Genomic DNA, 13,786 nt, shown 5'->3' with positions numbered 1-13,786 from the left:
GCCAAGACCAATCAACAGAAGGGAAATAGGACATCCCTGGATAGTAAGGATGATCGATCTTATGAGTTTAGATCATCATGGTAATGTTCTAAGTAATCATTGACTTGATCGGTGGATTAACACAAACAACTATGGCGGCCTTCTCCAACAATAAGCAGTGGTTCTACAAGGTTATGGAAGAATCGTTGGTGGTGGTGCCATCCTTAGAAGGTCAGCCGACAGTTGCATTCCTCACTGTTAGTAGGATTGCGCTTGGGAGTTCACATTACATAGTTGATATTAGAAACAACTCCTTTGTTCTAGCTTTTTAAAAGTTATGGAAACATGACCTAAGAAAAAGTAAAGTTATTTGTCACCATCGTGATGATTATCTGTTAAATCAATACTGATATGATGATCATTAACTTGATTTAATTTAAATTAGGTTTATAGTTCTAAAACTAAAAATTTATATAAAAAGTGAATCATAACATTAACCCATTAACAAGTGCTCTATGAATACGATTCTAGTGGTGAATAAGATGACAAACGACATAGGAGTTAGGATTTGAGTCTTGACGAGTTTCATTATTACGTCGAATAGTTCCATGTTATTAATCCATGTGGCTCAAGGTTTTGGCATGACCTTGACCTCATGCGTATAATACTATCATGGACCATCTTTTTTTTTTTTATTACCTAAAAAACAAAAACAAAAAAATTTACAAGAGTGGATATGATAAACTAATTTCCAAGAAATTGAAAATTAATTTCCTTTTAAAAGGGAATTAAGTTGAGAATATGCTGATATATGAAATAGTAAGGTTATCACAACAAATACTTAAAATTAAAAATCTAATTGGACAAGTAACAACTTTTAACACTTACCACAATAGATGTCCAATATAAAGTGTAAGTATGTTGCCAATGGATCAATACTAATATGTGAAATTCAAAGGAACCATCACAAATATTAACCTTCATACATAATACCCCTACATTCATGGTTTCTCCTAAATACCACTTCTACTAGTTGACTTTACGGTTTTTTTTATATATATATATATATATAATATATATATATATATAAACTAGAAGAAAGAGAAAAGGCAACCAACCGAAAATAAATAGAGATGTAACTTATTTGTAATCATTAATTTATTTTTAGATTACAATTCCTTGTGGAAAATTCTTAATGCTTTGCTAGCCAAGATTCAATACTATCTTGAATGGCTCTCCTATAAGCAACGACAACCCTTCCATCTCTACTTTGCTGAACTGATCAGAGCTATCAAAGCTAGTTTTAATACCATAATGTTTTGCAAAACTTCTTCCTGACTTTGTATATAATTCATAACCTTTCAGTCTCTTAGCATTTTTCAATCCTATAGTGGTAATTCTATCAATTATCCACTTCTGAGATAAAGCAAATTCTGCATTCACAACATTTGATTCAACCACCACTTTGTCCCCTTGAACTGAGCTTGAAAAACTCACCAGACTCCACTTCCCTCCCTCTCCTCCCATCTCCACTTCCTCCCCATCATCTAGAAAAGCTTCTCCGGTGCCATTTGTGCTGCTACTGCTGACAACCAAGAGCTGGAACGGTGTTCTCCGTGCAGCTTTTGTTGTCAATGCTTCTCCTTGCAGGGCCAAGATATTTCCTTCTCGAACATGCACGTTTATATGATCAGGAGGTGCATCAAGTTTGAAATACTGTCCTGATTGTGCACTAACTGAACGGGAGAGATTAAAGAGGTCAAACCAGTTTCCTGCTGGGAAGTATGCATCAACAGAAACTGCTCCTGACTTCAATACAGGTGACACCAATATACCTCTACCAATTAAAAATTGTGAATTGATGCCATAAGTTTTGGTGTCTTGAGGAAAGGAGAAGAAAAGGGGTCGTGCAATAGGGGTCCCCTTTTTGTGTGCCTCATATATCAGTGTGTAAAATAAGGGAAGCAGCCGGTAGCGGAGACCAAGAACCTTCCTGGCTGATGCAGCAACTGAATCCCAAAGATAGAGCTCTTGACGGATTGTAGATTTATCAGAGTGGTCTCTTGCAAAGGGATAAAAAGCACCTAACTGCATGGTAAAAAATAGTGTTAGCCATCAACTTTGGGGCATAATTCAAATTCCCTAGCAATCAAAGGAAGCAGCTCTTTTGAAAATAAGATTTTTATCTGTTTCACTCATTAGAGTTATCAATCTTTATAATGGACAAGTGAAAACAAAATGATTGGGAAATGGAGTACAAATCTGCACGTATAATCTAACATGAAGTGAAATAATTGATGAGTGATGACAAAAAGTGAGGTAATCTAATTTCTATTAACTCTCAAAATGATCTTGTGCATGCAACAAAATTACTCATATACAACATAAAACAATGCACTGCATGACAGTATTAGATAACTTCCATATCATTTCCAAATGCATCAGTACTCTTACCTGAATCCAACGTCTGCAGAGCTCCTCAGTAGTGTTTCTGGAGAAACCACATATATCAGCTCCAACCATTGGAATTCCAAACAATCCAAAGTTCAAAATGGATGGAATGGTATAAGCCAAATCATCCCATGTGGCAGCATTATCTCCAGTCCAATGTGCTGTGTACTTCCCAGAGCCCACAAAAGTTGATCTTGAAAGAATGAAGGGCCTCTTACCAATAACATTAACCAAGGCTGCATTTGTGGCTTTAGCTTCTAGTAGACCATAAAGGTTATGGGCATTGTACTCTGTAATATTGCCAAAGTGCAAAGCTGTAGCTGGTACGGTATTATAATTAATTCCTCGCTGGATTGCAGCATTATTGATTTTGTACGGAGGGTCATCAAGTTTAGAAGATGGTGTAGGAGGGGATGTTATGAAATTGGATATCTCATTCATGTCCAGCCAGAGACCATCAAAGGGAAGAATATCTCGAAATATCTTGATCTCGTTACCCCAAAAAGTTCCACCAGCTGGATTTAAGAAATCAGGGAAGTAGACTGATCCAGGCCAAACACTCCCCAAGTAGGGGATACCATCACGTTTTATGAAGGCATCGGCTTTTATCCCTCTTAAGTAGGTTTCATATGTTTTGTTCACACTGATACCTGAGGAGAAGACACCAGATTTGTCATTATAGGAGACTTGAGAACTTGAATGTGAAAACCCATGCCGAATGTATTTATTTTTCACATATTTTGCAGGCAAAAGAGCGATAAAACAAAATAAAAGTCAGTCGAATAAAGAATATTTCCTTTTTACATGGTAAATATTGTCAAAATAGTTTATTGAGTAGTTGAATTTTCTGAAATGAAAGTTCAAAGTGAAATTATATATTTTTAATTATATTTAGAGGCTAAAGGATCAAATTATATATACTAACAGAGGAAAATCCTCAATGAAGGTTAACTCAATAAAGGTTAACTATCACCGCATACCAGGATCTAAGATGAGCACATATTTCTGTCCGTTTTGGTGAATTCTTTCAGTAAAACCCTTCATCTTATCCAGTGGAAAATTAATGGGATCAAGAGTGAAATCCTTATATGCATCCATGTAGTCAATATCTGTCCAAATAACTTCAAGAGGAATTCGAGCTTTGGAATAATTAGCAACCACACCCTCAACATCAGAGACATCTTTGTAACCATATCGGCATTGGTGGAATCCTTTAAGAACATAAAAGAGAAGCAGAATTATTCCAAATAATATCAAGTTTACCCATGTAAAGGTAGCTATAGATTTTAAATTGCTTTCAGTTCATTACAAATTTTCAAAATTTCCCAACTTTAAATAAGAGATAACACTTTTTCAAAATTTTCTTTGAACAAAAATCTTTAATCCAAACCAAAAACTCATTTCATTCTCAAATAATTTGGTTTCACAAAAAGCTTATTTTTGTTTCCCTTTACCTATTCCTACTACCCAGTACGCATATTCAATACAACCTTGATATCATATTCATATAACAAAGAGATAGCAACACCATGGAAGCAATCAATAAAGCTCTTACGGTGTACATGCACATTTGTGTGCATATCCGTCTATAGTATATATTACTACATAATGCGCATAACATATATGTTACAATGACCAAAAGAACAAACAGAGTAGTCCTTCTACTTACCGAAAGACCAATAAGGCATAGGGGCAGGGCGGCCAATAAGCTCGGTATACTGCTCCATAACCAATTCCGGCGAAGACCCAGCAAAGAAATACAAATCAACGACTCCACCGATGACCTTGTACGTAATCCTATCACCACCATACACTATATCCATCCCATTACTGTTCAGCAGCAAAACCCCGTGACTATTTCCGGACGGCGATCTGACATCCAGATAGAAAGGGTGCGACCCATAAAGATTCACATCAGTATTGGCGCTCCCGATGTCGGCGTTCCACAGAGTCAGAGTCTTTCCAGGTGTGAGCTTGAAGGAGCTCAAGGTGTGCTCGCCCAGGCCGTACAGAGAGGATGTATCCTTGGGGAGCCGGGAAGAGAGCTGGATGTACTGGTCCTTGAAGATCAAGAACGTCTCGGGATTCGAATTGGCCGGAGAAGTGTCGAAGAGGACGTCGCCGGAGGAATGGCGGGACACGGTGAAGCCGAATGGGGTAGTGTTGCGAAGGGTGAAGAGGAGGTCGGAATTGGGGTCGGAGTAGAGGTGGTTTTCCGAGGGCGGGAAGAGGTTTTCCGGCGAAGAAGAGAGGTGGTTTTCGGAGAAGGAGTGGCGGAGGTGGGAATGGGGATGATGGATTTGGCGGGGGATGATGTCTTGGGGGACCTCCCATCGTTTGGTTTCGGAGTCTGTGATTCTGATTCTCAGACGGTCTTTTGTGTCATGACTGTGAGAGATAACATGTTTTGCAAACAATGTTCAAATTTATGTATATATGAATAAATTGTATTCTTAAAAATAAAATTGACAAAAATAAAACTTAAACGGTTAATTATCCATATTTTCCATAGAATAATTGGGGAAAAAAAATGATTAAGTTTTTCCCTATAAATATTTAAATTTAGTGAAATTGCTTGCTTATGGTGAATCTAATTACAAATATGAGTGAAATATAAATCTTTTAATATTATTAACTTTTATATTGTACAGTGATTGATCTCTCAATTTACATAAAAGATTTAATGGTCTGTTATAATATTAATATGAAAATAAAACATTATTATTACACCATTTGTCATATTTATCAGCATGTTTTAATTTTTTTCTCAAACACATTGGAATTCAAATTTAAATTATTATATGAATTTTTATTATTAGGCTGTTTCAAATGCAGATTTTAAAAAATTGATTGGTAAATGTTATAACGAAATTTTTTTTTCTTACATGTTTATATGATTTTACTTTATTGAACTAAATTTTTCGGAATGTCTAGAGTTCAATCCTCCACTCATAATAATAATAATAGTAATAAGATTTTAGCAAAAAAAGAATAATAATAAAAGATAAATGAAAACTATCAAGAAATTAATCATATAACAAAAGGAATGACTTGAGGCTACAAAAACAAATATGGAATTGAAAATTTTAAAATATATGTATATAAATGTAAAATGGAAATGAATGAATTAATGGGCTCACCTAACAGTAAGGGTGAGAGAGTGTATATCAGGACCCAAAATGGTAGAAGCTTTGATGAGTTGAAGATTTGCAGTCAAGAACTTGCCGGAGCTATCGAGACCGACGGATCGAACGGAGTATCCAAATCCGACGGTGTCTCCATTAGATCCACTGAACAAATTCAGAAACAAAATCCCACAAAATACTAAAACAACAACAACTCTCTTGTTGATGATAACGTTGTTGATGTTATCCATCATTTTTGGAGGATATAAAAGGCAGAAGCAAAGCCTCTCAAGTCTTTCTTGACTTTATGCCTCCATTCCAAAACTATTAATATTCCATTCCCAATGCACCTTGCTATCCACTGTGGGCTCCCACACTTAATAGCGTGACAAATAAATCAGCATATGTTTAAATTTCTATTGCATCCACCAACATGTGATTTTATTATTATTATTTTTTCTCTATTTTATTTTTTTAATTTATCTTTTCTATGGTTAGGACAAAATTTCAGTCTTATGAGATCTTCCAAAAAGATATTCCGATTGGATACATCAATTAATTATTAAAACTTCTGAATCTTGACTTGATTTTTAAGGGTTTTTTTTATTTATTAAAATCTGGAAAAATAATTTGAATTAATTCACATTTGAATTTGAAGGCATATAATGATCAATACATAATAGAAGATTTAAATACACATGTTTATAGTAGAAGATTAAATGATTAGGATTGTCTCATTTGCAATGGAAAATAAAATTTTGTTTGTTAAAAATAAGTTTAATTTTATAAACAATTGAAACGGTTTTTTTTTTTTTCTTTTTAGCTATCATCCCAAACAAAAACAAATACATAACTAAAAATAAAAAGTGAAAACAAACGCATAAATGTTACCAAATAAAAATAAATTAATTGATTATTTATTCAATATTATACAATAAATGCACACAATCTAATAATATGGAGCAAACCCACATGAAAATTTGTAGGTTTAGATCTTTTATATTGGATTTAGTTGATAACTTGTAAACCCATTAAGACATAATAGTTAACGGATTGTCAACAATTGAACCAATTTGACCCGAGAACATGGATATTTTTGTAATTTCAGATAAAAAATAAAGCTATTATTATTTTTTTTTATTGCTTTGTAGCTGACTTTTGATATATTCTAATTTGTTTTCTTAAGCTTTACGAGATTGAAACCTGGAATGCAATAATGGCGGTGATCACGGTAGAAATTTGAAAAAAAAAATTACTTTGTTTCATTACGAGCATTGTCTTTTTCTTTAGTGATATTTTGATGTTAATATTTAATATTTTGAATATGGATTGAGAATGATGATGTGCTTGCAGCAGTATTTTTTGGAAATATGATTTGGATGTTTGGTTTTTTAACTTTATATTAATCTTTTATGCTTTCGTGAGGGTTAAATAAATTGCTTAAGAATGTTAAGATGTTAAGAGGTTGGGCAACAGCTTACATAATAATTTAATTAATAAATACATATTTACATGTTATAATATGATTGCTTCACGGATTATGTTTAAGTGAGAAAATTTGATATGAATGCGACAAAATATTATACAAACACAACAAGTTGTTAGGCATATAAAAATTTATTTGGTATGCATAACTTGTATTGTATTAATTTATATTATATCGGCTTATATTGTGTCAATATTATATAGTGTTTGGTACATCATTGTACTGCATTATAATTTTTATAAAAAAATTATTTTTATTAAAATAAAATGATTAAATTATTCATATAATTTTATATAAATAATTACATTACTCAAAATAGATAATATTACTTTTTTATTATTATTCATATAACGTTTTTTTAATTATTACTCATATAGTTTTAAAAAATTAACTGCATTGTTAATAATATATTTAATAGAGCTTTGATTATATTCATCATAATAGTTACAACATCAAAAGTTATATGAATACTAAAAGAATTAAGAAACTGTTTTAGCATTTAAAAATAAAAAATAATAATAATATCGAATTTTTTATTATAATGGATAAAAATTAAATTATTATTATTTTTAAATATTACAATCAGTTTTCTTAAATAATTACATTATCTTTAATATATTAATTTTAATTTTAAAGAATAATAATAATAATATATAATCTTAAAGGGAGGAAAAAAAAAAAAAGAAAGCGTACAGGCTTTTTTGTTTATTTTGTGTTTTTTTTTTTTTTGAATAAGTGTAGTGCAGGCATTAGTTAAGAAGAATAATTTTTTTTTTAACTTTAATAATAATAATAAATTATCTTTAATATATTCATATATTAATTATATTTAAAATTACATTATCTTTAATATATTATTTTAATTTTAATCATTAATAATAATAATATCTAAAATTATATAATCTTAGAAAAACAGAAAGAAAATCGTACAGACTTTTTTTTGTTTATTTTATGTTTTTTTTATGAAGAAGTGTAGTGCAAGCATTAATTAAGAAGGGTGAATTTTTTTTTTTTTTCGTTTTAATATTAAAGTGCAGCAGGTATCAGTGTTTGTAGCCCAGAAAAAAAGAAAACAAAAAAAGAAAAATAGGAATGGCAATTTGCCATGACCAACCCGATGCCCGTGGTGCACCATCCCTATCGGGTTGGTTTTTTTTCCGAAAAATTAGGATTGCATGATGGATTCAAGAGAAAGATTTAAAATCTGAAGCACGGACAGGTGGGAGTTTGGAAAATAAAAACTCCAGCCCAAATCCAATCCGATATATATATATATATATTTATTTATTTATTTATTTATTTTTATTTTTTATAATTCATTGTATTACTCTTTGTATATAAATAAAAATATTTATTATTCTTCCTTTAGTTGTGACTAAATAATTTTATGACCATCGATAAAAATATTCAATGAAATTATAAAAATATTTATATTCAATGAAATTATAAACACTTTATAATAAATATTTAATCATTTTCAAATATATTTTTACCATGTATATTGACCGTCGATATCATTTTAATGTATTTTATTGTATTTTTATTGCATTTTAATCATTTTATTTACATTTTATTCATAAAAAAAAATTTAATATAAATTTTTCAAAAAAAAAATTATATCAATTATAAAAATAAAAAATAAAAAAGCATGAAAAGTTTTCCCTCCCTATCCCTGATTGGGAGATTGGGAAATTTTCGTCTCCGATCCATCTTTAAAGAAATAGAAAAACCACAGGGATAGAATGGTAAATTTTTCATAAAAACAGAGATGAAATTTTAAAAATCGATTCCATCCCGTTCCATTGATATTTCTAAAGAAAAAGAAAAGGTTGACAAAATCCAATACACGGATAACTGGGTTTATAAACTTTATATGACACAGGGCAGCTCGTATTAAGTGGCGGGTTCACCTGATTTTATGTGTGTGGATAAAGGCTCTATTACTTCCAAACGTTGTATAGGAAGTCTAGTTAGTAATTTTATACATGATACCAAACATATCCTAACGAACTAGTAGGGGCAATCAGTATAGGATTTTTATTATTATTTTTTTCCTTGACATAAATATAGGACATTAAAATGTAGAGTTATGTAGTGTGTATATATATATATATATATATATGTATATATCTATTTTGATAAATAGAGTTATGTGGCTAGTTAGTGAGAATAAAAGTGACACCTTAGTTTTAATTATAAAAATCTAATTAAATGGTAATTTTTAATATTTATCATTGGTAAGTTCTGAATATAAAATGGGAATTAACTTTTCAATTATCAAATTCCTTCAAAATGCAATTGGTAATAATATTTTTACTACATAGGAGGGATGCAAAGTGTTCAGAATAGGGGATGATGATAATTAAGAATATTCACATTTTGGATATATATATATATATATATATATATAGATTAGACGAGTTCTTTTATAAACTGCCCATATATATATATATATATATATAGTTGTTACCATATTAAAATTATTTATTTAAATGAAACTGGTGTATCCGCATTCCAAGATCGATCTAAAATGAGAGAATGCCCATATTGTCAGTGCTTGGTAATGATTATATATTTGACTAATTCTACGGAAAAAAAACAAAAAATAAAAGTATCATATGTTTGACTAAGCCCAATTTTAAAGTGGAAAAATAAGGTCGAATTTGGCTAGTAGAAGTGGTAATTATATTGGAGTTTGTGATACCAGGGATATCTCCACCTCCTGAATTTATTTATATATAAATTAATATTTGCGATGGTTTATTTGAATTTTGCATGTGGTACTTAAAAGGTAGCTATGAGAATTGTGATATTTTAGAAATACTGAGAAGGGAGATAGAGAGGTCACATGGTGAATCACTTTATTTTTATCAAGTGACACCTAAGAGGTGGTGGTTTCGAGGATTTGGAAAAAATTAGCACTGAAAAACACTTCTTCATAGTTTATATCCTCATATTTACCAAAAACAATATATATATATATATATATATTCTCACCCCTTATATCTTAATTAATGTATAAGGTGGAAAATACTGAGCGTCACTATTAGGTCTGAAAATTAATATCAACTTGCGCAGGTGGCCAGTGATGAAACCAATTGATGCTCATGGGAAGTCAGCACTATTGGACTATATTCCATCCAAACTAAATGTTTTGAATATGAATATTACTATATGTCATCATATGTCATCAGTGGTAATTATTACCGTCCTATATGGTGGTGGATCCAATATTAAAATAGCTTTTATATATATATATATAGGATTCATTACCATGTAAACTTTTTTTTATCCATATATATACATGGACCCACTACCACATAGGATAATGACAGTCACCACTGATAACAAATAATATTATTCTTTGAAGATTGCCAACCTGAAGTATACTTTTATAATTTCATTAAAAAAAAAAACAATTATTGTAAAGATAAAAAAACAATATATATACATATATATATTTAATATATATGTATATATATTCTCACCGCTCATATCTTAATTTGTGTATAGGATGGAATATACTAAGTCATTCTCGAGTTTGAAATTAAATTAATATCGACTTGGTCGGAGGATGCCAATGGTGAAACTAATTAGTGCTCATGGGAAGTTGGCACTAATGAATGATATTCCATCCAAACTGCATTAATATTTTGAAGATTGTCACATTCAAATATACTTTTAGAATTTTATGAAAAAGAAAGAAAAGAAAAATACATTTTGATACAGTTATTGCTTTTGCTTCTACTTTTTCAAAAATACTTTAATAGGAAGCCATTCTTTTATTGATTTTAATTAGAAATGGGAAGTCATTTTTTTTAATTAATTTTAAAATGTTTCTGAGACTACAATCATTTTTTAAAAATTATCCAACACTCATAAAAACTATTTTTTGACTTTCTAAAAATTATAGCAAAAAATGTCTTAGAAAAAATAAAATTATTTGCATATGATGACAAACAATATAGGAGTTAAGGTTCGAATCTTAATAAACTCTGTTATTGTCTTGGATGTTACCATGCTATTAATTCATGCGGCATAGGGTTTACGTATATGATACTATCCTAAAGTATTTTTTTCAAACAAACAAACAAAAAAATAAAAAACAAATTTTTTTCTTGGAAAAATGCAATCTTGTTTGTTTCCAATAAAAAGTAAAATTTGGTGAACGAAATTTGGAGCTCCTTTTCCTTACCATTCTGGTGAAAGAAATTTGGTACTTCAATGAGAACTCAGCCACATGAAAGGGTTTGTTAAATTCAACATCAATGGCGCTTTGTGTGTATGTGTGAATATGCGCTTTTAATGTTTTTGGTGAATATGGCGATTTTTATCTTGTGAAAAAGAAGGGTGGTGTTGGTGATTGCATGGGAAAGACTATTAGCACGTCATCTTACTAGTTTAGCCCCTTCCAATGCAATGGAATGATATGCAAATTTTTTCATAGTCTTTTTACTGCGCAACAGCTTGGAAGAAGCAAAATTATTGTGGAATCTGACAACGCACTACTGATAAATGATTTGAACTATGAAACTTCGAGTATCTAGACTTTGGTAATTACATATAAAGGATATCTTGCATATGGTTCTGCCCCGTGGAGCATTAGATGAGAGAATTTGGGAATAAATGACATTCTCTCATTACTAAAGTGCTTTACCAACCCAGTAGGTTATTTACCAGTTCATCATGTAGATAAGAAAGATTTCTCTATTTTAGTGCCATCACACCAAAGCATCTTTTGTGGGTTAGAAACATGGTGGTCCATGATGGAAAAAACATGTGGATAGATCTTTCTCCTGACGTTATTTTGGGAAGGTTCAGAGAATTGAAGGAAGCTTTAAGACGGGAAGGAAACACCAGCAATCAGAATCCAACCATTATTGGAGGAGGAAATACCAGATGGAGCAGACCACTGATAGGAATCATTAAACTGAATTCGGATGCGACAGTAAGGACTAATGGGAGTCACCTGGCCGTGATAGATAGAGACGATACAGGAAAGGTCCTTCACATCCATGTCTTCAAATCGGATGTGTTTGTTCCAGAAGTAGCTGAACTAGAAGCTATTTTGAAGGCCTTGCAGCTGGCGAAGAGTTTCGAATGGAGCTAAGTGCTGGTGGAATCAGATGCTCTGGAAGTAGTCCAAGCTTTGAAGAAGAAAGCCATAAACCCATTGCATTGGGCTGCCAAGCCTATTTTCCAAGAAATTTATTTGTACCTTTCTAATTTTGTATGCTATTCCTTTACTTGGCCACCAGAAGTGCGAATAAGTTGGCCTACTTAATTTGCCAATAGGCGTTCATATAGATTTATAGATTCAAATTGGCTCGTCAATTTTTGAATTTGTATAATTTGAAAAATTGTATTTTAGAAAATCTGTGTATAATAGCTAGGAATGTCAATGGGGCGGGACAGGACCAGATTTTAAAATTTTGTTCCGATTTTCTAGGGGCGGGACGGGACCAGATTTTTTTCATTTTTTTATAAGCGAGGCAGGGATGAAGATTCCACAATCAGGGATAGGACGGGATAGTTTTTCCCCTTTTTTTTTTTTTAAATCATTCATATATTTTTTTTTTTGAAAATTATATATATATATATATATATTTATAAATAATGTAAATAAAGTAACTAAAGTATAACAAAAATATAATAAAATACATTGATGTCAGCAGTCAAAGTTGAGGGTTTAGTATTAGAGCTTGTAAGAAAAAAAAAAATAATGTTTTACATAAATAAAACTAGAAAAAAAAAAATAAATAAATATATATATCAGGCCAGGTTCGGGATAGGGTGTTTATTCTCTGTCCCCGCTTCGGGTTTTAAACCCTTGTCCCAAGCCTAGCCCGCAATTCCTATTTTTCGAGGAAAAACCATACCGTTAGGGACGGTGCACCGTGGGGATCAAGTTAGGTGGGGCAAATTGCCATTCCTAATAATAGTCTTCTTCTTTTTTCAATAAATCCCTCTTTTTAAGCAAAAAAATAAAAATAAAAAATATCAATTTTATTTTGAAGTATGCTTAGAGAATCTGCAATTATTTTTTCTAATTGAAATCTATGTGGCATTGATTTTGAAAAGTGTTCATTCTTATATGACATTTTTTTATTTAATAAATAATGTTTTAGATAATTTTTTTTTCAATAGATTCTGGTTAAAATGTCCTACAATGCTAATGTATAATTTTTTATTTTAAATTTGTATTTAATTAAAAAAATCAAAAGCACACACATGAGTTATTTTTCTTTTAATAAAAATCAATAAAAATAAATAAAATATTTGACTCAGTTTGTCTAACAAAGTTTCAAAAAATAAATAGTATCCTTCACGGTCTGTATTTTTATTTTTTTTTTGGATCATATCAGCTTGACATAATTAATGTTCAAAATTATTAAAAAAATTATTTTAAAATCTTATTTATTTATATGATATGATAAAAAAATTTAAATATACAAAATTAATATACAGATCATTTATTGAAGATGTTCTTACTTTCATTTATTTTCTTTAAGCTGTTTAAAGTGGAAGATTAGAAAGCCCATTGGTCTTTTTTATTGGTGTAAATATAGCCCATCAGTAGACTCGCCGTGGAGCTCAAGTGGCCGAGTTTCCACATCCCTGCCTGTGTGTGCTCGAGATTGAGTCAGGCTCGGGATCGAGTCTTGGGTGGGGAGGGGAGCCTTGGGGGCCCAGCCACGTTAGCAAAAAATAAATAAATAAATAAATAAATATAGCCCTTCAGTCT

General features: G+C 31.0%; 1 protein-coding gene across 1 annotated transcript; it reads right to left on the bottom strand.

Moving 5' to 3' along the window:
- Positions 1–1,066: 1,066 nt before the first annotated feature.
- Positions 1,067–5,878, bottom strand: LOC107418946 (alpha-glucosidase). The gene is made up of 5 exons (XM_016027658.4): positions 5,571–5,878; positions 4,100–4,818; positions 3,411–3,641; positions 2,434–3,080; positions 1,067–2,067 (listed from the first exon to the last, which is right to left on the bottom strand). The coding sequence occupies exons 1-5, from the start codon at positions 5,807–5,809 to the stop codon at positions 1,183–1,185; spliced, it is 2,721 nt and encodes a 906-aa protein (XP_015883144.3). The 5' UTR covers positions 5,810–5,878; the 3' UTR covers positions 1,067–1,182.
- Positions 5,879–13,786: the final 7,908 nt, after the last annotated feature.

This window comes from Ziziphus jujuba, chromosome 1, assembly GCF_031755915.1.
Source record: "Ziziphus jujuba cultivar Dongzao chromosome 1, ASM3175591v1".
Classification (NCBI taxonomy): domain Eukaryota; kingdom Viridiplantae; phylum Streptophyta; class Magnoliopsida; order Rosales; family Rhamnaceae; genus Ziziphus; species Ziziphus jujuba.
The sequence above is the reverse complement of the archived record's forward strand: the minus strand, read 5'-3'. Positions and strand labels throughout refer to the sequence as shown.